General features: G+C 34.9%; 2 protein-coding genes across 2 annotated transcripts; both read left to right on the top strand.

The window, feature by feature from the left end:
- The first annotated feature begins 132 nt into the window (after positions 1–132).
- On the top strand, positions 133–25,580 carry LOC144845479 (non-selective voltage-gated ion channel VDAC2-like). Its single transcript, XM_078702856.1, has 9 exons — positions 133–283; positions 758–839; positions 19,209–19,258; positions 21,456–21,540; positions 21,756–21,876; positions 22,999–23,109; positions 23,254–23,370; positions 24,057–24,265; positions 24,761–25,580. Exons 2-9 carry the CDS (start codon positions 770–772, stop codon positions 24,850–24,852), a joined length of 855 nt encoding a protein of 284 aa, XP_078558982.1. The 5' UTR covers positions 133–283; positions 758–769; the 3' UTR covers positions 24,853–25,580.
- On the top strand, positions 9,108–10,648 carry LOC144844899 (uncharacterized). Its single transcript, XM_078702009.1, has one exon. The coding sequence runs from the start codon at positions 9,221–9,223 to the stop codon at positions 10,646–10,648; it is 1,428 nt and encodes a 475-aa protein (XP_078558135.1). The 5' UTR covers positions 9,108–9,220.

Below are 25,580 nucleotides of genomic sequence, written 5' to 3'. Positions count from 1 at the left end.
TGCATTCACAAGAATACAGGATTGTAAATCTAGGCCCATTGAATGTGGTGTAGGCGAGATATGACCAATTTGTGACTCTATAGCCCTCCCATCCAGATCTGTAAAAGGCGGCGGTGCGATACAGTTAAAAAATGTACGACGAGGGCGCTAAACAAAATCTGACAAAAAGCGCAAGAAACCCGTCTAGATTTCCCATTACGTACTTCCTTCCCAGAAATCCTCGTTGTTGTATTGAAAGCGTGAGCTAGGCCTGTGCGGTGATACCTGCAAGAAATTATCAAATGTAAGAAAAATGATATTTAAACTTGTACATTTTAGCTCAAAAATACAATTTTCATTTAAATGTATTGTTCTAAAATAAATGCAATGAGGCACTTTTAAGTAGTGTTAATTTATGTATAGACTTTTTTGCTCTAATTTTACTGGTGATTCTATTTTCTTACCAAAATGGAAGAGAGAGACTGAGAGAGGCCCGCCGCGAGTAGGCTAGACCGGCGTTTTTTCACAGGTGCGAAGCCTAGCAAAAAATGGGATGGGCTTGTCCACATGTTGTGGACAGAACCACTGTTGGTAATTACTATAACTGGGTTACAATATACAGACTGCAACTTTAGCAATATAAAACAAGCAATTCCAGAAATGTTTACATCGTTATTTTTTACACCACACACACACAGGCCTAGCCCCTAGCCTAGGCTTAATAAATTGGTAAATTACTAATTAGACTAAATTATTAAATATTTTTATTTTATTGCAGAACAAAATTAAAATGGCAAATGTACCACCAGTTTATGCTGATCTTGGCAAAACCTCAAGGGATGTTTTTGGAAAGGGATATGGTAAGTATCCATAGGACCATAATTATTAATTAATGTACACAATTAATTATGCACTTGTCAATTGTATGACCCACTATACGACCCCCGGGAGAGGTGCGTCATGGGTGTGTCATTTACAAATAATTACTGACGCAGGGGTGCGTCAAAAAACCTAGATGGTACGTCACATCAATGAACAAGGTGTGTCAATGTCCGTCACTTTACCACCCACCATATCATAAACAACATGGTCACAGTGCGTCAAAATGAGTGTGTCATGGTCACCTAAAGGTAAGTCACCTTTTTGACGCACAGGTGCGTCATGGTATTCAAAAGTATGACTCACATCAGACAAATGACGCACCTCTCCCGGGGGTCGTATAGTGGGTCATACAATTGACAAGTGCATTACATTTAGTTACCAACCATTCACAGCCTCAGGTACGGTAGCTACAGTAGTGCATTGCAATAGTATTTTTTTAGTGATGTAATATTAAATTTAGGCTGGCAACAAACACTAAAATTAGGGATACCGAGAGCCGACTCCATTTTCATTAGCACGATTAAACAGCGCGCACGTTACTATGTGCGCAATGTCATTGACGCAGTGTTTTTTTACTGTGGTAATAGGTATCCCAATGAAAGCGCACAGAGGGGTATCACTTTTGAAATATTAACAAAATTCGAATAAGTAGTATGACTTTGATGGTAAATAAATCGTATTCACTCTTAATTAATACTTACAAAATTTATATTGTTTGAAAGTACTTGTTTTAATCTATGTATAAGTGTGTTTACAATTAAAATTATTGAAGTAGTTGCCGAGAAAATGCGATTTTAAAACGGTTCTAAAATCCCGTCGAGCCGATTTCCGCGCGTTGAAAACCTCATCGGAAAATCCCCATCAGTTTTCAAAACACGATCGCACGATTACCATTGAAGCTAGCGGATTAATTTTTGTTGTATGTTGTCAGGCTTTAAATGAGCTTTAATTTGATATACGTCTTTTATAAATAGATTTTTAGTAACGAAAAGTCAATTTTTGTGACAAAAATCCAATTTTGAATCACCGTTTATGGAAAAATATTATGGATTTTGGTATTAAATTATAGCTAAATTTACATTGAAATCGATAAAACATAGATTACAAACGTATTGTGCATGGTAATTGTGCGAACTACATTTTAAAATGGTGCATGAGGTGTAAATCCCGTTCAGAATTTTAAAGATCCAACCATTATAATCCGGTGAATATTGTAGTGAGTAAAATATTGTACTGTGAAATACGCGCTAGTTTGTTGTGACGTTTTCCGTTTAATACATTATTGCACCCTATCAGCGAATGGTACGTTCCATATTTTGAACACGTTGTTTAGTTTTCCTCGCTCGAGTTCGGCCAGCTCGACGCGAGATGTGTGACAGCAGCGATGTCGGAGGTTGACATGTCCTTTTCCGTCGTAGAATATCTGGTTTTACGCATTAATTTGACAACTTAAAATTGGTGTAATGTGCGGAAGATTTATTATGCAAGTATACAATGCAAATGCGTTATAATGTGATAAAACCAAGATAATATAGTTCCACATACCATGTGCTTGTTACTAAGGACCTGTTTCTATGGGCGGCCATTAGGGCCAAAATAGACGAACGTTGCCGTACGAACAATTCCGTTCTCGTAAGCCAAACTAATGGCGACATAATTCCTCGAGTGACAAAACAAATATTGCCGTACGACACACACATTGCCGTATGGTTAAATTGCCGAAAGGATAAAATTGCTGTAAGGACAAATTAGCGCAAGGACAAAATTTGGGTGGGGGGATGGAATTAACAAAATAATCATGGAAGCGAGAATTGTAACAAACTTTAGAAACAGAATTCAGCACCTTGCAACTTCTCTCGAAAATGAGGAAATTAATCTAAATCACGTGCAATATATTTTAGATGGGTTATGTAGAGATGCCATACAATTTGAACAATACTCGGAGTTGATGACTCTAATCAATCAAAAGTTTCACGCCACAGAAGTTTCGTTTCCTGTTAAGTTGCGTAGTGGTTGCATGCTGCCCTCAACGTTTACATTTAGTTAGATTGTACGCCATGCAATTTGTCCTTACGCCAATTTTTGTCCTTTTGGCAATTTTTTCCTTACGCCAATTTTTGTCCTTGCACCAAATTTTGTCCAAGTTGGACAATTTGACCGTACGTCAAATTAATCATACGGCAGTTTGTTCTTTCACCAATTTGTTCATACGGCAACAGGGCTACGCTCGCGCTAAGGTCAAATTTTCGTTCGCCAAAATGGCGAAAGGTTTTGAAAAACATTAGCCAAATTGAAAATCCTTTAGCCAAATTAAAAAAACCATAAAAATTCGCAAAAATGTTTATTTAATAAATAATGCATGTATTTGTTTGTTATTTGTGACTTCTTTTACATTTATATTATTATTAGGTATCCCAATGAAGCTGATTTTCGTTACCGCAATTTTAACACGTTCGTGAAATTTCAAAAAGTGACGTGTCTTTGAAGTTAAAAATATACTATTTCTTATGTACCCATGAGAATAAAAATGATATGCCTGGAAAGATCTTGTTTAAGGGATTATTTTTATATATTTTTAATCTATGTTTATTAAATATTTTAATAGAAAACGCGAGTTAAAAATGAGGTACAAAAGCCGGCGAGCCGAAATCCGCGCGCTAAAAATAACTTTGGAAAACACCTACCCATTTTCGCACCCGATCGCACGAGGTCTATAATAGGTGGTGGAGTAATTTTTGTTGCATGTTATCAGGCTTTAAATACTCTTTATTTTGATATGTAAATCGGTTATTATTATTATGTACATCCGCCTGTCATTTTAACGATAAAAATTGAATTTTTGAGTATTTCTCATCATTATCAAAATCTGGCTAATTTAGTATTGAATTAAAGCTAATTTATATTTCTGTTTGATAAACCACATCGTTTTATTTGACTTTGCGTGGACCTCGTGCGAAGAAGCCAACAAGACCAACCACTGAAAAAAATAATCCCTACCATAAATATCAGTGTTTACCATTTTCCTTACGGGGGATTCAGTTCTCCGCTTATTACTAAATTACCGTCGACCAGGCAATGTGCATGGTATGCATGTATTAGCGCGTTAATTAATGATTGGATAACCCCCGCAGTGGACTGTTCCATTTTCTGAACTAGTCTTCGCCGCACACGAGGCATGTCGAAAAATGTCGCCTCTCATCATGGAATATTTGCTTCGAAACGTCAATTTTACCGATTTATTAAATTATTTAATAAGTGGAATATTTATCAATCTATTATATAAAACAAGTACGTTAGGAAGAAATGTACCGCAGAAATTTAAGAAGCTTTGAATTTGCTATGCAGCGGCCGTAACCCATTCTATGTAGGCGGCCGAAACGCGCTTTGGCCAGGGTTGCCGTTGTAGTATGTGCTGTTTCTTAGCTATTCAATTTAAGCGCAACTTTCGGTTAGAATAATCGAAAGGGAAATAAAATTAAACATGTTAACATTATACAATTGAGGTAATTACTTTTACTTTTTAAATAACAGAACAGCCTCGTTTACGGAAGTATTCGTCCACATGTTTCTGTTTACATTTTTCTTCTCGAAGTTCATTTTCTACGTCGAAGAATAGGGACTTCCCCTTTTATTCGCTCATCATCACGTCGACGAAGGCCGGCCACGAACCAATCACATTAACTGTGTGTCATTAAAACGTCATCGAGGCACGCTCTGCGCATGTTTAAACAGAACTAAAAAAATAAACACGGCGATCGTGACGTCGTCACATAAAATGCTGTGTTGGTAAAAAGTGTACCCGAGTCAGAAAGTACCGAAGTGTGGCGAATTCTCGCTCCCATAAGAAGTCACGCCGACCAGGCTAGGCCTAGGCTTGGAAATGTATTTTCGCCAATTTGGCGAACGAGGCAATAATTATTTTCGCCAAATGGAGACTCCAGTCGCCATTGGCGAATTGGCGAGCGGTTAGCGCGAGCGTAGCAGGGGTGAGGGAATTTCAATTTCTTTCACTTGTCCCAGGACAAGTACCTGCACGGAATTCACTTGTCCGAGAAAAAAATTTACTTGTCCCTCTTTATTGCGCAATAGGCGTAAAATTACACAAGTGTCAACAAATGTCACGCAAGTGTTTATTGTCTATTTAAAATTCAGCAGTTTATAGGCCTAGCCTAGACTTGTTTAGCCTGCTCAATATTTTGATAAAAATAACGGTCATTTTTAGGTTTTATTTTATTAACAAAACAGTGTGAGTACTGTAGGCCTAATTAATAAATAGTAGTTAGTAAATAAAAAATAAAAGAATTGAATTACCAAAAAAACTGTGGTGTCTATTATATACAAACGTATCATAGCCTAGTGATACATGTGAACTGATCTTTATGCCTACTGTAGTGTAGCTATGCCGGCTAGCTAGGTATTCAAATTTTTTTTTTTAATAATTTCTATTTTGTCCAGGCATAATTAATTTTAACAAAATAATACCTAATTAATGTAGGGCTGGCTAGGCCCAATACTAATTAAAGCTTGCCATCCAGACACTAGGCCTAGACCGTCACCATGGAGAGAGAGAAAAATACCTCCTCTCCAGGCCCCAGGAGGCCATCCATACTCTAGAAGTTAGGCCTCCTACTCTACAACTTCTGTACGGAGAGAGGATGTTTTTGTTATTATCCAATTCACTAAATAAAATAGCTTGTTGCATTTCACAGGTAAATTTATAAAAAACATTCTTTTCCCTATGAAACCACTTTATCAATTGTCCGTTCCATGCACGATGTACAGAGAAAAATGAAAATACTGGGCCTACCACCTCCTCGCGTGTGTACAGCCTCCATGTTGATGCATGGTATTTTTGATCAACAATACCTGGTAGAGTCCATTAATTACGGGGGTTCTTTTTAACTGGGCATTTTTTAATTACCCAGTTAATCTATGTCTCAACCACTGCATGGTCCAAAAATGTTTTAATTACCTCCCCAAATAGAAAATCGTGTAATCTATAATGATGTGACTCAGGTCATTGACCAATCAGTGATGTATTAAATGCACTGGGTTTAATGTGCTTTGAAGAAGCTTGCTATTTTTGTTAATGCACATGGCTAAGTGTTGGCACATGGTTTTCTGTGCTCTTAGTTTTAATTTCCTGAATTTCAAAAGTGCTTGTCCTGGGACAAGAGGATACGTCAAATGTGGTTGTCCGACCGTAAAAAACACTTGTCCCGGGCGTCGGGCAAGTGGGTTCGCTCAGCCCTGGGCAATGTGTGTGTCCGTACGGCAATATTTGTTTGTCAATCGAGGAATTATGTCTTTAACGTCATTTGTTTGGCTTACCGGAGCGGAATTGTTCGTACGGCAAGGTTTGTCTATTTTGGCCCCAATGGCCGCCCATATGTTTCTGCTGCAACTGCTAAAAATACGGTATAACTTAACTATCACTTTCAACAGCCTAGTCCTAGTGATAAAGATGTTGTGAGAGCACTATGGCCCGATCTCCCAATATCTGGGCCAAAGCATTGTAATGGGGACAATTAATTCGTTCCCTCCACGAGTGATTGTCTTTTGCAATGTTGTACTGCTTTCGCAAGCTCTTTTTGAGTCGAGTACTTGCTTTGAAGACAAGGAAGTCTATTCCGTACTCCTGCTTTTTTTTTAGAAATGTCTTTATAAATGTGATTTTCCCTTTTATTACCTTTTAGTTTTGGCCGGACATTTTAGCTTCCCCTCTCCCTTCCCACACAGATAATTCGGGTATTGCTAAACTGCGCAAACCGCGCAAACACTGCGCAAACTGCGCAAACAACAAAAAAAGCTGCGCAAACCTCCTTCAAAACAATTATTATTGATTAGAACACAACTATAACTATATAGGGAGACAATTTATGAGAAAAAAAATTTGAAATTCCTTTAAGTTTGCCTTTTTTTGGGTGAAAAACTTCAATTTTTGTGAAAATTACTGATTTCACAGTGCAAACAACAAAAAAAGCTGCGCAAACCTCCTTAAAATCAATTAATATTGATTAAAACACAACTAGACCTATATAGGGAGACAATTTATGGGGAAAAATTTTGAAATACCTTTAAGTTTGCCTTTTTTTGTGTGAAAAACTTCAATTTTTGGGAAAATTACTGATTTCACAGCGCAAACCCCCCAAAAAAGCTGCGCAAACCTCCTTCAAACCAATTAATATTTATTAAAACACAACTAGAACTATATAGGGAGACAATTTATGGGGAAAAAATTTGAAATTCCTTTAAGTTTGCCTTTATTTTGGTTAAAAACTTCAATTTTTGGGAAAATTACTGATTTCACAGCGCAAATCTTCTTCCCCCATCCCTCAACCCTTAATGTTACATACAAAACACAAATTGGGTTTGTTTAAATGAGTCCAAATAAAAAAATTTGACTCATTTTGTGACAAGTTTCTCTCTCGGAAGTAATTCCTAGGGTGCTAATTTTGGTTGACTACATAAATTATTGTGTATATTTATTCGTTTCTGTAAACGACAATGTATTATAGTCCTGCAGTACGTACATTTGAAATCTCCAGTTTTTTCTCGCTGGAATTACTGTGTATTCGAGAACCATCTAGTCCATTCTAATTTATTAAGAGCCGTTTTATCACAAAGATTACATATACTTTCAATTTCTACACCAATTATTTTACATGCTGCTTTAGCTATTTTACATATTTTTCTTATAATATATATGAGTCAAAATATGCTAAGGTGTTACATAAAATGCCATTTTAATTTGTATTTATAAAAAATATTATATACTATACACTAATATGTGTAGGGAATTAATAGATAGTTTAACATGCAACGGTATAACTTACACAGTTTCATTTCACTTCACCCACTATTTTTTTTTAAAATTTCAAATTTATTGTGATAATTGCCTATTCTCACACCATGAATTTGTAACATTTTAAGTGTCACTTCATAATCCAATTTATATTTGATAATTGTGAAGTATAATAAAAAATATTGATTGGGATATTGGAAGTACATGTATAAACAATAAATAAAATCAATATATTGACACCACAATATTTTATTTTTGTATAATAAATTAATATCTTTGCTTGTGCTGACGTGCGTTACTGTGTCCGTCAACAATCAAGTTTGATTTGGCCTAGGCTGGGTTAGGCCTAGAACAACGGCAATACGAAAACCAAAATGTTAAACAATTCAATGATATGTTTACTCTATATAATGCATCGGATTTTAAATGTTATGTAATTTATCCTGATTTTAAAAAAATGCACGCAATGTTTTCCTGTCATTACCGCCGAGAATAAGCAAACAGACAATACTACATGGCAGCCTACAAATATAGCTCCCGCGATGGCTTCCCGCTGCAAAAATTCTTTACAGAAGGTAAAATTGCGTCGCTAAACGACGAAAACTAGTTTCTGTCAAAAATATAACGAACGCAAGATATAACGCACGTAAGTACTTAACATTATTAGAAATCATAAATAAATGCATTTAGAACATAAATACATAGTTTAGGCTTTATATATTTCATTCTAGTGGTATTTTAGGCCTAATAATTACCTCCGTACGGCTAGGTTAGGGCGAACCATCTCGAGCGACAGCGATAGGCACACGCCTAGGCTAATTTGCTCAGTGTTTTGACTGACCTTTCTAAATCGTGCGTTATATTTGACAGATATTTCTTCCGTGCGTTAGGCCTTGACATATTTATTGGTTAGATTTTAGTTAATTTTAATATCATGGAATGTTCTTTTCAAGTTTTAATACATGTAATTCCTAGATTTTAGAACTATACTTTCTAACAAATAGCAATCACTGGTATTCCGTCTCAGAGGAGCGCTGGCGAACAAGTGAATGTTTGTTAAAGGCTCTCGTGCGTTATATTTGACGGACGGCGGCCGTGTATATAAGGATTTGGCAGATCGTGTATTTCATTTCAATTACAAATAGCGTATTTTAATAGCTTTAACACCTCATAAAAAAATATTAAATGGAATTAAACAATTTATTTTCATTTTGTGTGTTGATGATTAGGATGGTAAAATAATTTTGAAGTAGAACATTTAGTCCATATAATTATAAATAAATAGATACTATAATATTAATAATACCTATAATAAAAATATAGTTAAGTAACTAACAGGCTATTTAATTAGTATTAACTCAATAATAATTAAGTATACTAAATTAAAACGAATATAAATAAAACAAATTAAAATATAATATAAATCAAATTTACTAACATAAATAAAAATATTAAATAAATAAAACATATAGATTTACTAATATAATAAATAAAAATATTAATAAAATAAATACAAAATTATTTATTTTTTGCTGTACTTGCTGTATTTTCAGAATGGTTTTAAAAATAAAAGTAAAATATGGAAGAGATGATAAAGATAAGGGCTCACCAACCCCGAAAACTTCCAGAGGTGCCGTCCATTCAAAATTGTATAGAGAAAGATTAAAAAAAGATCCAGAAGAGTGGAAACGTTTTCAAGAAAGAGAGAATGCCAGACATCGCCAGCGTAGGGCCAGGCGGTCTGAGGCAGATAAATTAAGAGATCGAGAAAAAAATAGGATAAGACAGCAGAGATTTGTAGAGAGAAAGAAAGCAGAGGGAGAGAAAATACAGCAGAAAGTAAAGCCATTAGCAACACGTAGCGAAAAAATGAAGAAAGCCGAGTACAATAAGATCAAGAAAAGAGAATCAAGAGCGAGAATGACTTCACAACACAAAAGACGTGTGAGAGAGAAAGATGCAAAACGGAAGAGAGAGAAACGCAATGCAAAAACAAAGAAACAAAACATCAATCAAACACCTTTACTTCACAAAACTTCTGGTTTCCCATCAATTACTGCAAAACGAATGGCAGCATCACGTTTATGGGCTAAGTTACCCAAGGAACCAGAAAGATTTGCCGAGATTGTGGAAGAATTTGTTAAAGGTAGCAGAACAACACCAAGAAAAAAAGCTGCATTGAGAAGACATGGTCTTGGCGTCAACAAAGGAAAAAGGGATTTACAATTCCAAGAGTTAATAACAGAAAACCTGAAAAATAAGTTGCAGGTGCTAAAAAAAAAGAGCGACACCTCATCCCGTAAAGACAGAAGATTACTTGCAAGTGCTCACCTGATTAGCAAGAAATATCGAATGCAGAGTAAACTTGCAAAGCAATTGGATGTACGTCCAAACTACTTATCAAGTATTAGAAAGAAAATGGATAAAAATGACGGAGCTGTACTTGACTTGCGAAAAAGAAGGAGCGATGCTACAAGTTTTGATATGATTGAGAAGGTACAATCTTTTTATAATAATCCTAAAATTTCAAGAGAATTACCATTAATGAAATCTGTGAAGAAACAAGTCCAGAGGAGTGTCATGGAAGTGTCTATCGATCAGGCATATAAAATGTGGAAAAGCGAAAATCCAGATGTAAATATTATTAGCCACTCTTTGTTTCAGAAATTGAGACCAAATACTGTCCTTTTGCAACACAAAACTAAATTAAACCAATGCCTTTGTGAGTACTGCACATCAATCCTCCTCAAGTTACAGGCCTTAAACAGAGCTGCTGTAGCATACAAGATGCCTACTATCAAAATTAAAAATAAATATGAGCTGATTGCACTTACTATGTGCCCAAAAGAGGACAACGAAAAGTATAATAAACCAGGATGTATATATAGAGAGTGTGAAGATTGTGGTGTGTCCCTCCTCAAGACTAAAGTTATGGAATTGGAAGAACATCATGGTGAAGAAATGATCCAGTGGATGAAATAGTGACCAGCAATATGAACTCTGTGGAAAAACCAAGACGAAGAAAGTGGTAATAACAGAGAGGACCACAGTCAGTAATTTTTTGCAAGAATTTGTTAAAGAAACCGAGTCATTGTCCAAACATCTGTTCTTTGCAAACTGGCAGCAAGATGGATTTACAACCATTTCGAAAACACTCCCCGAAAACTGGACTTTGATGGTGCTAGATTTTGCTGAAAACTATAGCTGTCTCCGACAAGATGAAATACAGTCTGCCCATTGGGCTATTCAGCAAGTTACTGTACATCCTATCGTTTGTTACTATAACTGTGTACACTTTGACGACCCAAGAACACATATTGTCCAAGAGGCTTTAGTTTTTCTTTCAGATGACCTTGACCATGATTTCCATGCCATGCATCATTTTGAAAATCTTGCACTGGAACACCTTAAGAAAACTAGAGGCTTATCTTTGAAACAAGTCGTAGAGTTCACGGATGGGTGTGGTAGGCAGTATAAGTCGCGTGGGCCCTTTGGAGATATAAGCTATGCCAAATTTAATTACCATGGAGTTGAGTTTAATAGAAGTTATTTTGGATCTAGGCACGGTAAAGGCCCCAGTGATGGTGTGTCTGGTGTTGTTAAATCTGCTGTTCGCCGAGCTGTAATTTCACGAAGAGCTGTTGTAAATACAGTGGAAGATATGTTCCAGTTTTGCACAGAAAATCTAGTTCATGAAGATTGCAAGAAACAGCGGCGGTCCTTCTTCTTGGTGAGAAAAGGCGAGATTGATAGAAAACGCCCAGAAAGTATAGTCAAAGTTGCAGTCCCTGGAACACGTTCATTCCACTCTGTAAAATGTGTTCAACCTGGTGTGATCGATACTAGGTTGTTGAGTTGTTTTTGTGCTGGCTGTGTTTCCAATCCACCAGGATCATGTGCTAATACTACATACATCTGTTCATGGCAAAGGCAGAAAATGAAGATGGCTAATGAGCCTTCAGATGTACCTGTGGATGTGTCTGTGGATGTACCATCAACGTTATCTGCCAATGTGCCAGCCAGTGATGAAGACAATGTATCTGACGATGATGATATTGATGACCTGTTTAAAAAGCTTCAAAGTATGTTAACATGCATTGAATATTATGATAATAATGATATAATAATAATAATAATACCTTTTTTCACACGGAACCATTTAATAATTGTTATGAGAAAAGAAAAATGAAATTTACTTACCTATGTTTAGTATTATTAATTCACATTCTATTCTATTGTATGTACAGTATTCTTCTTATTATTATTATTAAATTGCTATATATACTTTATTTATTTCAATTTTGAAAATTGTAACAATTTACTCAAACTTGTATATTAAAAAATAAACTGTAATGCAAGCAATCCATTAATTGGTGTTTAATGCATTTTCCTGTTTCAGGTCAACCTCATATTTCGAAAGATAATTATCATAGCGTCTTCTATGAGGATCCGCCAAAGTACTACATCGGCCGTATTTTGAGTGATTGTGCATGTGAAGCTGTAGTTGGGCCCCACTTCAAAATTAAATTCTTACGGCAAGATGCACTATCAAAGACCTACTTCTGGCCAAACAAAGATGACATAGCATGTGTTTCAGGTTATTGGATCTTTGGCAAGCGTTTGAAGCTAAATGGACATGGTCCTTTTACTATCAATATAGCAGATGTAGATAAGAGTTTCCAAGTTTTCAGGCGTAACTTTAAGTGTTAGATACAATTGCACCTTTTTGTCCTTTTTTCACCCATAACGGACACTAAGTTACAAAATTCTTTTAAAGACCACTTCCCTGCAATTTTGGACGTTTTTTGGAAAATAATACATATATATCACTTTAAAAACATTAAACCATGTCATTCCTTGTCTTAAATGTACGTTTTATGGTAAATTATGATAAAAAGTGAGAAACAATGCACTACCTAAGTAGCTCGCGGCGATCGACCTCTCGTGGACGGTCTTAGGCCTAGCCTGGCTAGGCTTAGTTTTGTAGGCCTAGCTGGTAAACATCAGTAACGTACGAACATCGAACGCTAGCTATATACCTAGCCTGATGTTGTATAGTTGCTGCATTAATTGTCTTTCTATTTTTGCCAGACTCCGTTGATACAAATTGGGGAAAACCCGGTATTTTCGCTGAAAAGTTAGGAGTCTTCCATTTGTTTTGGCCTCACGATCGATCGAAAAGTGGGCGAATTACAGGTGAAAAACAAAAATATCAATCCGCGCGCAATGCATGTTGGGATTTATAGCGGGCCGCTATAATTATTAGAATCGACTTATTTTTCACATTTTTAACCGTTTAAAGACGAAAAAAGTTATCGCAATAGGACCATATAGTATTATTTTTACATTAAATATAGTTTGTGATCTTAAATTAGATCTAAAAAACGTAGGGAAGGGGGCTTTAAATAAAAATTAAATGTGTGTTTAAAATTTATCATAATTACAGTATTAAATTTGTTAAAATAAATAGAACATGTATGGTAATGTTGACATGTGATAGTTTGAATAAGGCAAGCAAGATAGTTTTTTGAAATCTAAAATGCAACCATTTTGATGAATTTACTGATGTGGTAGAAAACCATATATAACTTGTAAATTTGTTAACTTAACTCAATTAACACAATAATTATTCTATTTATGCATCATGCACGTTCATGTTGACTGTAGAATAATTAGGCAATTAAGATAATTGTTTCAGATTGATTTTCAATTTAAATATTTCAAACCATTTTGATGAACTTCTTATTTATTGACATGTTCAGTTGTGTTTTCATACCTGCAAGTATTGTATAGTTGAATTTGCCAAGTGAAAATTACTGTATGTCGGAGATTACATAACGGTATTTGGATTTTATTAAATACTTTCCAAAATTGTGTTTTTGCCTTAAAATATTGGTAATTTTTAATAAATAGCCAACCTTCACACCTCAAGTGTACTCTATCATTTTTTTTATCAAACTACATGCACAATAGTGTTTTCCAGACAACACACACACCCACACCCACAGCTTCGTCTGTCAAACTAACACACGCAAGCGTAGTGTCTGTCAAACTAACACACGCAAGTACACCTCAAATAATGTCATTATTTTCAAAGATATGCCATTTGATATTATTTTTCCTCATAAAACATTTTGCCATTATGACTTTCTGCAATTCTATCAAGAATAGTTAATAACCAGAGGATTTACAGTGATTAAAGTACAATTAAAACAGCATAATAAATTTTTACCAATTGCATGCTAATTTTTTAAAGACAAAAACACTTCTATGTGATTATTGAGAATTTTTTTTTCCGCATTTATACTTTGAAATGTAGTATATTATACATAATTAAATAAATTATAAGACATAGTTATGATAATTTTATTATTTGTTCAAGAAAAACAACTAAATTTTGTCCGTCAAAACTAACACACGCAATTGCTACACTAATGAAATTAAAATAAATTTTTTGAAGTTCATGTTCAGTGACTTATCTTTTTTTTAGTATTGCCTGAAAGATATGTTTTTACTCAACAATTTCAGGTTATAAAAAAAAAAAAAGTTAAAGATGAAAAATTGACCTCTGTGTTACAGTTTTATAACACTTTAGCATATTTTGAGTCATATATATACCAGGCAATACAACAGAACGTCCTAACAGATTTCTGGTAAAATAGGAATAGCATATCTTGTCCAACATTAAATTTCTTTAGTTTCCTAAGAAAAAATAGGCGTTGACTAGCTTTAGAATAGACACTTTATGTATGCTTGTTCCAACTAAATTGATCGTCTATAGTTACACCCTGTTGTTCCAGATATGCATTTATTGTTAACAATTAATTGTTCTATATCTTTGTTGTTTCTCCTAAAGTAAAAAATCATTTATCATATCCTGATTCCCCTAAGGAAGTGACTTTCAGTTAAACATCCTATCCCTGTTTTTCAGGTTTTCTTTGTTCATAAAAAAAGGCTTACCCTTTGAAAACTATTAAGACTGTTTCTTAAATATTTCTTATATTCATGGAATTTGTTACCAAATTAAATCACTTTTTCTTTACTCATGGTGTAATAATTATTTAAAAGGCCTATACTAAATCTTAACATGGAATATATTTATTTTTCATATGTTGTTAGGTGTCCTAGCCTAGGTGTCGTTGTTTTTATAATTCGCTAACCCAAGGTAGGATTATATCATTTATAGTGTAGGCCGCCGAAACTCTCTCTGGGTGAGCCGAGGCCCACAGGCCCGATATTGTCTCGTCGGCGGATGTCTGGCCAAATTATAGCCGATGCGTAGGGCGGCTACAAAAATTGACGTCTTCTAGCTTTAGATAGGATTTTAATTATTGTTCGCTAATTAAAATCCTATCTAAAGCTAGAAGACAATAAATTGTTTGCATTGTCCATGCTTCTACTATAAAGGCGATGACAATGGTGTTTACTACCCCTACGATCGATACGAAGCAGTAATATTTTCTTATTTATAATAGTTAAAATATTTTTTCATTTTGACCTTGGTGCCCCTTCGATTTAAAACAAATGGCCTTGGTGCCCTCCCATTTTGCCTTGGTGCCCCTCAAATCAACGAAAACCTGAAGCCAAATGTGACCTGATCTCGCAAAACCCTCTCTTTGTCGGCAATTCAAAATTCACGTAATCAGTCAAAATACGTCCAAATCGACTACCCTGGCAGATTACATGTTTTTGCATTTTCGAAATATTTCACTATTTAAGAATACGTCTACCTGATTTAAACTCCCGAAATTTAATTAAAATTATGAAAAAAGAGAGTTTTAAAAACATGTATTTTCCTCAAGCCTAACAATTTATTCACGATCTACGCTAAAATTTTGCGTAAATTCAGTTGAAAGTTGCAGAGTTTGACGACATTTTGATCGCCAGTTCGCTGCACAATGTTGAAAGGTCACACATCAAAATAAAGCTCATCCATTTGACATTCCAAATATGGAAGTTTTAGGGCGGAGTTTGAAGAAGGAACCAATGAAAACTTTGATTTACTATGACATAATTTCAAAAAATTTGGTTCTTCGAAGTTTCTGGAACAGCGAACTGCGTGTGTTGCTATGGCGCATCATCGCAATAACAAACGTTATTGGTCAACGCGCTAGATGTTATACGCTCTACGCGCGGAAATAAAAAGTTGTTTACATTTTTGTGAGGTTATTTTCATTTTACACACAGCATGTCGTAAATTGGAATAAAAACGATTTAAATATTCAAAGTAAAGTGTTCTGCAATAGCTGTAGCCTGTATTTGTTTATTCCATAGTAAAATAGACAAGTCAAAAACAATTCACGTCATAAATTCAATTGTATTTTCTATATTTTTTTGTGCTATAGGCCTTAATTTTAATATGGTTGTAGGCCTACTACTACTGGGCCTAGCTTTATTGTCAATAAATAATTTTCTTTATACATTTTATATATCCAATCGGCTCTTAATTATTTATTTAATTTATTGTCCAGTCCTTTCATCTTAAATGTTTTTTAAACTCATTGGATTCAAGTCCAAACATTACAGCGAATCTTCCAAGTTATAAAACAAACAAATGTATTAAATCGTCAATACAATGTAAGTAGCTAGCAAGCTGTGACTCTGCAAGGCGCCAAACTTGTCTAGGCTAGTTTACTACTAACGCCAGCCCCAATGTCGATGCACCGCTGCCATACACGGCCTGATGAACACCATCAGTAGGTCTTCCAGGCGATGACGGCGAAAATCTGAATAGGCCTAGCTAGGCCTACTTGGTTTTTCGCTGTTGATATCGTAAACACCTCCGAAACCAGTTAAAATAAGCTTGACGTTATAATGCTGTTTTTCAATAGTGCAAAATAGTTAATTCGAGTGACTAAATAGGTTAAAACGGCATCTGAAATCAGTCAAATTGACTATGATGTGCACGCTGCTATTATATTGCACACACTTCCTGGTATGACGTCATTGTGCCTTAGACCAAAATACCGCGTTGCTACGGAGTGAGTTTTCAGCGCGTATCAAAAAGAATTTCATTGCAAACTTCAAACGCGATTTTCTCGTAAACTAATTGAATGATTTGTAAGTTTTTAAAATGTAATAACTTTTTAAATATTTACTCAATTTTTATGAAATAAACACCACTACAAAGCTTATGATTCAAATAATCCAAATATATAAAAAAATACAAAATGAATATTTCCGACAAAAGTAGGGTTTTGCCAGATCGGGTCACAAATAGCCTTGCCCCTAAAATCCCCTGGGTGTCATTATAAACAGTGCCTGGATATAAAACATGCTAGATGTATGAAAATCATACCCTTTAGTTTTTTAAATACTTATATTTAAATCTCATTTTAGTGAATTTTGCTATCCCATAGTACCAGCAGAATGATATGGTTCTGTACTAAAATTAATAGTATAAAGGCAGCTGACAAATTTCATGGGTAATATTATAAAAACCATATTTTATTCCAAGGCCAAAATAAAAAAATAGCTTGTTTCCGGTCGAGCGCCCGCAAACATTTTTTTTAAAGATTTACCCTATTCATCAGATAGCGTGGTAGTAGGAGAGGGCTGTCTACATCTTTTTGCATTTCATATAAATATTACGTGTATTTACGATCCATATACAGCCCACGAAATTCAGAAAAAAAGGTCAGCCTTAAATTTGCCAAGGCGGCAGTTTTAAAATTATAAATTTAACCAAGGCCTAACCTCTTGCTAACCCTAGGCCTAGCCTCCCTAGCTATATGTTATGCAAAAAGAACTAGCAAAACAAAGACACCTTCCCTACGTTTTTTAGATCTAATTTAAGATCACAAACTATATTTAATGTAAAAACAAGGCCAACAGCCATTAAGTCGCGTGCTACAATGCATAGTGATACCAGACCAACAGCCAGACCAACAGACAGACAGACCGACCAACCGACCGACATAGTGAACTATAGAGTCGCGTCCACGCGACTAATAATACTATATGGTCCTATTGCGATAACTTTTTTCGTCTTTAAATGGTTAAAAATGTGAAAAATAAGTCGATTCTAATAATTATAGCAGCCCGCTATAAATCCCAAAATGCATTGCGCGCGGATTGATATTTTTGTTTTTCTTCTGTAATTCACCCACTTTTCGATCGATCGTGAGGCCAAAACAAATGGAAGACTCCTAACTTGTCAGCGAAAATACCGGGTTTTCCCCAATTTGTATCAACGGAGTCTGGCAAAAATAGAAAGACAATTAATGCAGCAACTATACAACGTCAGGCTAGCTATATAGCTAGTGTACGATGTTCATACGTTACCGATGTTTACCAGCTAGGCCTACAAAACTAAGCCTAGCTAGGCTAGGCCTAAAGACCGTTCACGAGAGGTCAATCGCCGCGAGCTACTTTTGTAGTGCATTGTTTCTCACTTTTTATCATAATTTACCATAAAACGTACATTTAAGGCAAGGAATGACCTGGTTTAATGTTTTTAAAGTAATAATGTATTATTTTTACAAAACGTCACAAATTTTAGGGAAGGTGTCTTTAACTAAAATATAAAAACCTAACTCAAGCCAATGACTACATAATGACACTGGCTTATACTGTACAGTCGGACCAATCCCTCTCTCTCTATAGCCTCCTGCACTCTGCACATGTATTAATAATAATAATAGTTCATATAAGCAAGCTCTCAATGCGCTGAACATTATTACCCCAGTAATTTTTTGGATCAAACACGTATGGAAACATGCTCCCATAATGCAGCTAGTAATCAGCGCAAAGTTGTGTCTTGATCTAACCGGGTTCCCATTTATACACCTGGGTGGAGAGAGGCAAACGTAAGTAAAGTATCTTGCCTAAGGATACAAGCAATGCGGCGAGAGTTGGATTCGAACCTCGATCTCACGATCAGTAGTCGAACGTCCAACACACTGCGCCACGTATTGTGGAGTTCGGTAAAAGCGCGTTCGTTAATTTAGTGTACGACGATATAAATATATTATATACTTCCAACGATCTTCGGGTTGAATCAAATGGAATTGTTTTCCCAATGAACTGAATTGAATTGCGTGTGTTTGATCGGATCGGCGGGAGGATCGGATCGCGTTTATTTATTTTTTTCAACAGCGACGGCTAGCTTGATTATTGAGGCGGGTGGTGCGACTTTAATACTTTCAGTGACCTCTGATCGAGGAACGTATTTAGCTTGATTTTTAAAAAGTGTACACCCTGTATTTAATGTACTATCTATACCATGATTTACCACGCATGGCGGCCGGGACGATATTGTTTTGGTTACAATTACAAATATATATATAAAAATAATATTTTTATTTCTTGACGAAAAGAAAACAAAGAGTCCGATATAAAAATTCGTACTCTGATTGAATTGAGTTGATAGGTGGAGTGCCCCAGGGAAAAAAAATAAAATAAAAAATTATCTGGCCTCCTGACTGGAATTTGTTTCCGCCAAAAATCGACAGGAAACACAATTTTTTTTTTAGGTTGGCCCAATGGAAATGCAAAATTGAAATTTGCCATCATTCAACTTAATGTTTAATATTTTGTTTAGGCTTTGGTGTTGTCAAGTTGGACGCCAAGACAAAAACCAGTAGTGGCATTGTGAGTATAATCCATTTGTCATTTTGTAAAGCTTGTGTGTCAAGGCCCTTTCTCTTTGTCAAATCCTTTCTACCTTGTTTTATGTAAATTAATACAACTTATAAATATGGTATTATATTATGTTGATTGTTAATAGATAATAATACATTTTGAAGTACAACTTATATTTTGTTTTCTTTTCATATTTAATGTATTGCATTATAGTATTACTAGCAATTATACCCGCCCTGGTTTCAATTTTGATATAAAAAATTATCAATGAAATTCTGATAAATTTTATGTACCTCATAACCCCTTGGACGTCAGTATCTCCCTATACTTACCAACCTCCACCCCTCTTCAATCACACCCCACACTCGGGTGATTTGTTAAAAATAAATTCTTCCCAGTGGCGATATATAGTTGATAGACATGGTTTAAGTACTTTGCAAACTGTGTAAATGAATAGGTGTCATATTGGCTAATGATTAAAATTATCTAATTTTGATACCGCTGAATTACCTCTTCAATAGCCTTCTTTCTCCCCTCCCCTCCCCAGCATTCTTTCTCCTCTCCCCAGCCCACCACAATCAACAAACCTTAACTCCTCCCTAGGACAGTTCAAATGTAGTAACCAGTACAATTCCAAAATTATGTTATACTTCATTACCCACAAATGCCTTTCCCCCTCCCAACACACCCCGTACTGGGTGATGTGTTTCTAGTACAAATTGTGTTAAGTCATTACTCCCAAACCATAACCCCTCAGTGGCAGTTTTCAAACGTCGTTTCACAGTACATTCCCAGTACAGTCATGTTGAAGGCCTATGACCCCACACCAAGCTCCCAACCCCTTCCCAGAGATAATTCAAATATTTTTAAAATTTCCTACTAAAATTCTTCACAGTTTGATAGCCTACTACCCCTAGGCCAAGCAGAAATCCCCACCATCATCTCAAACACATTATTATGTACATTCGCCTCAAATGTCAGTTTTAACAAAAATTGAATTTTTGAGTCTTTCTCATTATCATAATCTGGCTAATTTAGTATTGAGTTGAAGCTAATTTATATTTCTGTTTGATAAACCACATCGTTTTATTTGACTTTGCGTGGACCTTGTGCGAATAGGCCAACAAGACCAACCACTGAAAAAAATAATCTCTACCATATCAGTGTTTACCATTTACCTTACTTCAGTTCTCCTCTTACTACAAAATTACCGTCGCCCAGGCAATGTGTGCATGGTATGCATGTATTAGCGCGTTAATTAATGATTGGATAATCCCTGCAGTGGACTGTTCCATTTTCTAAACTAGTCTTCGCCGCACACAAGGCATTTAAAAAAATGTAGCCTCTCGTGGAATATTTGCTTTGAAACGTCAATTTTACGTACGTACGTTAGGAAGAAATGTACCGAAGAAATTTAAGAAGCTTTAAATTTGCTATGCAGCGGCTGTAACCCATTCTATGTAGGCGTCCGAAACGCGCTTTGGTCAGGGTTGCCGTTGTGTGTATACGCTGTTTCTTGGCCTAAATTTTATTCCGTATATTTTCAATTTAAAGTGCAACTTTCGGTTAGAATAATCGAAAGGGAAATAAAATTAAATATGTTAACATTATACTATTGAGGTAATTACTTTGTTAAATTAAAAATTTGTCTGTTTCTTTCCGATATTTCTTAGGCAGAATTTAGCGTTAGGCTTTTAAGGCCTATATATAACTTAACTTGTAGGCGCGGCCGAGTCTACGTTGGGCCCGGCGCTCGAAATGGAATCGAACACATAATAAGCACAGGCTTAATTCTTATTTTTGGCGGTTCGAAAATCAATTAAAATAATATATGATTATAATTATAAATTTAAATACTAGAATTATAAAAAAATATCTTTTAAAAAAATTGTTGAGGACACCTCCCAAAAAAATAGTCTTGTGTATATCGGTTTGGCAAAAATAAGAACTTTAAGGTTATTAATAAACAAAGTTATAACCCTTCAAAAATGGTTCCAAATATAATAGGAAAAAATGCCATTTTCAAGCAAAATCACTGTTTTTTGGGCACTTTAACGGACCATAACTTTTGAATGGATAATCCAATTTCAATCATTTAAATTGCAAAAGTTTATTTTCAGTAAGATCCTTCTGATTAACTGAAAGATAAAGTACCATCATTAATTTGAATGTTTATTTAATGTTATTTTTTTTATGCAAAACACAGAACTTTAATGTAACTGGTACATCCAACAATGATACAGGAAAAATCGATGGCAACTTAGAAACAAAATATTCATGTACAGAATATGGTAAGCATTATAAACACATGAATTGTAATTTAAAGTAATTGGCATTCACATGTAGAGTGCAGGATAAATATCTGCTCTGCTCCGCAGCCAAAATGAATTATGGGTGCACTATTGGGTTGGTAAGCCTAAAAAATGTAACCACCCCAACAATACAAATGTCGCCACCAAAATGCTATTTGGCACTATTAACCATTTCGAATTGTGAACCATTGCAGGTTTTACATTCAAGGAAAAATGGAACACCGACAACACCCTTGCCACAGAGCTTACCATAGAAAACCAGATTGCAAATGGACTTAAGCTCACATTCGATGCCTCCTTCTCACCACAAACTGGGTAAGTTTTAGCAAAGCTGGTAAACTAATAGGTTGATGCATAGACTAACATAAGTGACATCAATTAAGACAGTTATGTTGAGCTGAGCTTTTAGACATTGGAAAAAAATGCTCGCAAAATGCCCTCAGACCAATTTTAGAGGATGATACCTAAAAAAAAGGTCTTGTACAACTCTGGTATCTATGGGTTTGGCAATAATAAGAACTAAAAAAATGGTTCCAAATATAAATGGAAAAAATGCCATTTTCAAGCAAAATCATCAGGTTTTGGCAACTTCAATGGACCATAACTTGTGAATGGATAATCCGAATTCAATTATTTCACTTGCAAAACTTAGATTCAGTTCTTTTGATTAACTGAAAGAAAAAGTACCATCATTAATTTAAATTTTTACATTGGGATACCTATCACTAGTAATACTAACTGTTCATTGTAACTTGGTTTGATAGTATCTGTTGAGTTAATACTTATAATAATTTTTCTACGTCTGTTTGCTCAATCTTTTCATCATGTCTATCCACTATTTCATATCAATGATATTTGTAGTAAAGTACAGTACAGGTACAACAGAAACATGAATATCTGTAAAATTAGATTTAAGGTGTGTTGAAATCCTTTGTCGTTTTTAATAAGTAAAATGTTGAACTCTTTACTGATAATATAATATAAATGTTAAATATTTTTTGAGACCTGTAAAATGGGGACTTTACACATGACTGTAGAAGCAGGTGAATCGATCTGCTTTGTTCTGGTTGTCCTAAGTTATCAAGGTAGTCTAACAGGATGCTGAGCTCCGGATATCAAAAGGTTTATCTGTGGCTACATGACTGACATGATCAGTTTCACACCCCTTAACAAACAATACATGCTGCAGAGAATATGTACTATATGTATATAGTACAATACTGTTGGTATTTTTCGCAGTCAGACATATTACAAGTGACTTTTAAAAGTTCCTATCTTGGCAAAGCGAGCTCAGTGTCATGTTGTTAGATTGCCTTGATTGGATTCAAGTTTTGTTCATTTTAAAGGTACTGTTTTGTGATTTTGAAAGACTAAATAAATAAAGAATGAATGAATAATAAGTGAAATGTATAACCAATGTATTTTTGCATTTTTCAGTAAAAAATGTGGAATGATCAAAACTGGCTACAAGCGAGACTATTTCAACCTGAATGCCGATGTTGACTTTGACTTTGCTGGACCCACCATATACGGCGCTGCTGTCTTTGGGTAATGCCTGATTATGTTGTACCGTATTACTAGGTTTGAAAGATTGTAACCACAATTGTTGTGGGCCTACTTAGCACTATTGCATTTATTATTTGCTTCATGAATACTTAAAAGGATAAATTATATAATGATTGTTTCTATCAGATATGAAGGTTGGTTAGCTGGTTATCAAATGTCATTTGACACCTCCAAGTCGAAGCTTACACGAAACAATTTTGCGCTGGGCTACAAGAAGGATGACTTCCAACTCCATACCAATGTGTAAGTAAAAATGCAATTTATCTAAAAAAACTGCTTTTTCTTAACGGTTAAACTTGTTTTATTCACTTGAAAATGAAAAGCAATGTAGTATTAATTTCCTCGGGTGTAGTCCCACCTCAGGTATAATCCTACCTTCGCATACAAGCATATCCCTGAGCAAAGTCCTGGTGTATAACATTTGGAAAGAGGTGGGCCTAGTTTAGAAGAGGCCTAGGTTGAGGTTGTTGATTTAAAAAAAAAAACCAATTTCTCATAAAAAATTGAGTAATTTCGCTTAATTCGGCTGAAACTCATAAAATTGTTTAAACCAGATATTGGTTATCATAGTTGAATACAAACAAAGGCTATCATTCCCTCAATCGTTGCGTTCGGGACACACTTTCTTGTTGTTTGCATGCTTGTTAATTGCTGTTTAACAAAAAATAACGCCCTCTAACTTCATTGATTATACCAATGTATAGTGTGTAGTCTACTATACTAACTTTGATTATACCATCAACAACACGCAAACAAACATGCAATTGATTTACACACAGCATGTGTACAAGGGGGTGGGATTATACCCGGGGAACTATGGTATATTGTTTTTTGCTGTTTGAAAATGCAATTATTGTATTCTACATATCTAAATATTGATAATCTAGCAAACAAAACAGAATGAATTTTTGTATTCTTTCCACCTATAGCAATGAAGGCAGTGACTTCAGTGGGTCTGTCTACCAGAAAGTATCCGACAACCTGGAAAGTGCCATCAATGTAGGCTGGACATCGGGAACCAATGCAACACGCTTCGCTGTAGGCTGCAAATACACAATAGATGCAGATTCCTCATTTAGGGCAAAGGTCAGCAATACAAGTCAAATTGGTCTTGGGTACACGCAAACACTTAGACCAGGTAAACAAGTTTTTGATTTATTTTTTTGCATCTGTATATTAATTTGTAACATACATTGTAGATGGAGGGTCCCCCGAATCTATTATACCACATTGTATACAAGGATTATTTTTTTAATGAAAACTTTATATCAAATGCTAAGCCATATTATATATTCAGAGAATAAGGGATTAGAGGAACATATTTTTGTAAGTACTTAAAAATGATGCAACGCAATTACCTATTTCACGCGTACAACACAAATATAACATGGAATTCTGTCTGTATAAATTTACCGGGTTGTCATGGAGTAATGTAATTGCATGGGGAAAAAAATGTTTAAAAAGCTATGCACATATTTGTAAAATTGCTGTGCTACATCAAATAGTGCTCTGACTTGTTCAAAGATTTTATTGACGCATCATGTTCATACTTGGGTAACAATTTGCTACAATTATTATGTAAATTTTATAAGATTGTGAATCGAGTGTAAATCTATTTTTTTGTTGCCCATAGGTATTAAATTGACACTTGCTAGTCTTATTGATGGCAAGTGCCTAAATCAAGGTGGACATAAACTAGGCCTTGGTCTTGAACTCGAAGCTTAACTCAACATACTATCACTTAGCAGAAGAGGTGCTCCATATACAGCCTAGGCAAACAAATCTTCTAAGCTGGTATCCATGTAGTAGTATCTATCAAAAATAGTATAAAATAATTTGAAAAAACTTTCCTAATTCAAGCTTCAGTTTTGTGTGAATTTATTTTATTAAAAATAAACTCATGTTCTCTGATAATATTTACAACATTACTGTGCCAACATTTTATACAGCATGTAAATTTGTAGTTCCTCATTTGCATATATTTGGGTGATGCAATAATATGGATATTTGTAACGGTTTTAGATAATCAATAATCATATAGTTACCCCTGTATGCAACTAAGATTTGGTGTATCTGCATTCAATATCACCTTATTGAAATTTACCATTTGGAGTGTTAAAATTGTTTTAAATTTTTCAACATATTCATAAATGTTTGTTGGATATAATTTATATATAAGTATAATTTTCATATTCAGCGGGATCCTGCAAAATTTACAAATCATCTTGATTTATTAACAAGATGTACTTGTGTTACCATGAGCAACCTCCTACAGACTATAGTATTATAAATGTGTACATTAAAGGATAATTAGTTTATTACAGTGATAGATATATTGGGCAAGCAAATTTATTTGACGTGGTTCATCAAATTTCCACAGTTTAATTAATATTATGATCCTTGTGGTGGTATTGTGAAGAAATAACAAATTAAAAGACAAACCCAAAACCTAA

This window comes from Antedon bifida, chromosome 6 (assembly GCF_963402885.1).
Source record: "Antedon bifida chromosome 6, ecAntBifi1.1, whole genome shotgun sequence".
In the NCBI taxonomy this organism is placed as follows: domain Eukaryota; kingdom Metazoa; phylum Echinodermata; class Crinoidea; order Comatulida; family Antedonidae; genus Antedon; species Antedon bifida.
Note: the sequence above shows the minus strand (reverse complement) of the source record. Positions and strands in the feature narration are given on the sequence as shown.

Bases quoted from the DNA above. Each gene is read 5' to 3' on its own strand.
- LOC144845479 (XM_078702856.1), top strand. From the start codon at position 770: ATGGCAAATGTACCACCAGTTTATGCTGATCTTGGCAAAACCTCAAGG. The intron at 19,259-21,455 runs GTGAGTATAATC...TGCAAAACACAG, and splicing joins CAAAAACCAGTAGTGGCATT to AACTTTAATGTAACTGGTAC. The intron at 24,266-24,760 runs GTAAACAAGTTT...TGTTGCCCATAG, and splicing joins CACGCAAACACTTAGACCAG to GTATTAAATTGACACTTGCT.
- LOC144844899 (XM_078702009.1), top strand. From the start codon at position 9,221: ATGGTTTTAAAAATAAAAGTAAAATATGGAAGAGATGATAAAGATAAG.